This window comes from Bos javanicus, chromosome 15, assembly GCF_032452875.1.
Source record: "Bos javanicus breed banteng chromosome 15, ARS-OSU_banteng_1.0, whole genome shotgun sequence".
NCBI lineage: Eukaryota > Metazoa > Chordata > Mammalia > Artiodactyla > Bovidae > Bos > Bos javanicus.
The window spans coordinates 82,244,376-82,247,351 of NC_083882.1; the positions used below are offsets into that span (position 1 = coordinate 82,244,376).

Sequence of the window (2,976 nt, forward strand, 5' to 3'; positions counted from 1 at the left end):
TTAAGATATGAATCTTAGAGAAGACGTTGCTTTCCCCACAGCCTTTTTTAGCGCCCTCTTGACCTCTTTGTTCCGCAGACTATAGATCAGAGGATTCAGCATGGGGATGACTATGGCGTAGGACACAGACGCCATCTTGTCTGTGCTCATGGAATGGTGGGAGCCGGGCTGTAGGTACATGAAGGCGCCTGTCCCATAGAAGATGGAGACGGAAGTGAGGTGGGACGCACAGGTGGAAAAGGCCTTCTGATGTCCTTCAGATGAGCGCACCCCCAGAATGGTGACAAAGATAAACAGGTAAGAGATCAAGATGATCAGGAGAGTAAAGGCGATATTGAAGCTCACCAAAACAAAAAACACTATCTCGCTTCTGTTGTTATCTGAGCATGAGAGAGCCAGGACAGGAGTAGCATCACAGAAAAAGTGATCAATCACGTTGGATCTGCAGAAAGAGAGACTGAATGCATTCCAAGCGTGCACAGAGACCACTAGAAAACCAAGGACGTAGGCCGCTACGACCATCCAGGCACACACTCTTGGTGTCATGATGTTGGTGTAATGGAGTGGCTTGCACACTGCTGCATGACGGTCATAGGCCATTAAAGACAAGAGAAAAGTTTCCACAGCGAGAAAGACAGCAAAAAAGAAAAACTGAGCAGCACAAGCTTTGTAGGAAATGACCTTGTCTCCCGTGAGGAATCCAGCCATCACTTTGGGAGTGACGGCTGTGGAGTAACCAAAGTCCATCAGGGAGAGGTGGCTGAGGAAGACGTACATAGGAGTGTGGAGACGAGAGTCCAGCAGGATCAGCGTGATCACCCCCAGGTTCCCAACCAGAGTGAGGAGGTAGATGAGCGTGAACACTAGGAAGAGTGGGATCTGCAGTTGTGGGTCATCAGTTATCCCGGCGAGAATGAACTCAGTCACGACTGTACTGTTCTCCATGGGGGTTATTTATGCATTATCAAAATGCACTATATCAATGAGAAAAGAAAATCTGGGTTGTAACTGTTTTTAGAAACATAATTATGTCCAAGGTATAACTTATACCAGAATTTGCTCAATTTAACATGGACATAACAACAAAAGTTAATTTTTAAATAATGGTAGAAACACAGAATATTCTAGCTTAAAGAATTTTTAAGATAATATAACCCAATCATCTATCCTCATAAATGATTGAATCTTAAGTTCAGAATTGTAAACAGACATCTACACGATGATTGCAGAGATTTCTTAGAATGAGATTTGTTAGGGGACTTAATTGGAGATTCAGTGGTTAAGACTCCATGCTTCCAAAGCAAGGGCACAGGTTTGATCCCTGGTCAGAGAACTAAAATACAACATGTCATTCAGTGTGGCCAAAAAATAAAAATAAATGTTAAAATGAGATTTTTTTTTAGCCTCCAATTCATATTTTCAAAAACAAGGAAATTCATGCAATAAAATAGGTTACTATAATTTAATGCATTTCATTGCAATCACCACTATTGTATCAAGTTTAGTGTTAGTTGCTCAGTCATGTTCGACTCTTTACTACCCCATGGACTGTAGCCTGCCAGGCTCCTCTGTCCACAGGATTCTTCAGGCAAGAATACTGGAGTGAATCGCCATTCCCTTCTCCAGAGGATCTTCCTAATCCAGGGATCAAACCCAGGTCTCCTGTGTAGCAGGCAGATTCTTTACCCTTTCAGCTACAGGGAAGACCGTTATATCAATAACAACGTTATAATCTAGCGACACAAATTTCCATATATAATTTTCTAGGTTTCAGTAGTCTCAGAGGATAATAGGATACATAGAATGTGTAATTCCCAGGCAGTGGGATACTATAGAAATTCAGACATCAGAGAGTAATTGTTTAAAGTGTGACTCCAGGCTAGGGACACTTGGATGCAAATTCTAGCTCCACCTTGTACTAGATAACTGACTTTGGGTGTTACTCAATATCAGTTGGCCATCAGTTTTCTCTTGAACTCATTATCAAACTGAAGTGATAATGCAAACTGGCATTGTAGGCTTCCACACATTATGACTAGGACAGAGTTAATGGTCTATGTATTGATTACAGAGTGTATGTTGCTATTGACGAATTCCAGATAACTGTGAAGTTGAGCATTTTATATGCTCACTCATTCATTTGCTTCTTTCCCCAAATCCTTTCAGCCTCATATTCGTCCATACTTCTTGCAATTTTTCAAGCAATAGTCCTCTTTTATTCAAGTTGTGCACTGTCCAGCTATGCCAAGTAAGACTTGATTATTTGCTGAGTCATCTTGGATATTAACTAGAGTGTATGAGCCTCAATTTCTTAATGTGTCAAGTGGATATTACAATATCGCCTGGCACTTAACAGGATTCAATCAATGTAAATATTCTTACTATTAGAAGATAGTGACAACATGTGTCTAGGCACACAAAATGTAGGTGTCACAAGGAAAGATTCCATGTGAGAATGAAGTCTGGATTACTATGCTTTCACCCATTTCATTATTCTTTGTATTCAACTTCTTAATCTACACAACAGTTAATGATGGCTTGGAGCAGGCTCTCAGTGAGAAATTACCCAATTCTGAGTGCATTTCAAAAACAGAACTTGCTGGATTTCCTGATACATTGAATGTAGGCATCAGAGAAAGAACAATAATGATTCCATTTTGTGTATAGTCCTATAGGGAATGGTGTAGAAGAAGCAGATGTTTGAGAAAGAACATGAAAGACGATTGCAGGTTAGGCGTTGTGAATTTCAGATTCCTTCTAGCCATCTAACTTAGAAGGGCTGCATAAATAATTAAGCTAGTTGCATCAGAGACAGTAAAGCATCTGTCTACAATGCGGGAGACCTGGGTTCAATCCCTGGGTGGGGAAGATCCCCTGGAGAAGGAAATGGCAATCCACTCCAGGACTATTGCCTGGAAAATCCCATAGACAGAGGAGCCTGGTAGGCTACAGTCCATGGGGTTGCAAAGAGTCAGA

The 2,976-nt window shown here is 41.2% G+C and overlaps 1 protein-coding gene across 1 annotated transcript; it reads right to left on the reverse strand.

Moving 5' to 3' along the window:
* Nucleotides 1–945, reverse strand: LOC133261526 (olfactory receptor 5B12-like). Its single transcript, XM_061439994.1, has one exon. The coding sequence runs from the start codon at nucleotides 943–945 to the stop codon at nucleotides 1–3; it is 945 nt and encodes a 314-aa protein (XP_061295978.1).
* Between the last annotated feature and the right edge of the window lie 2,031 nt (nucleotides 946–2,976).

Excerpts from the sequence above, each read along its gene's own strand:
- LOC133261526 (XM_061439994.1), bottom strand. The coding sequence starts at position 945 with ATGGAGAACAGTACAGTCGTGACTGAGTTCATTCTCGCCGGGATAACT.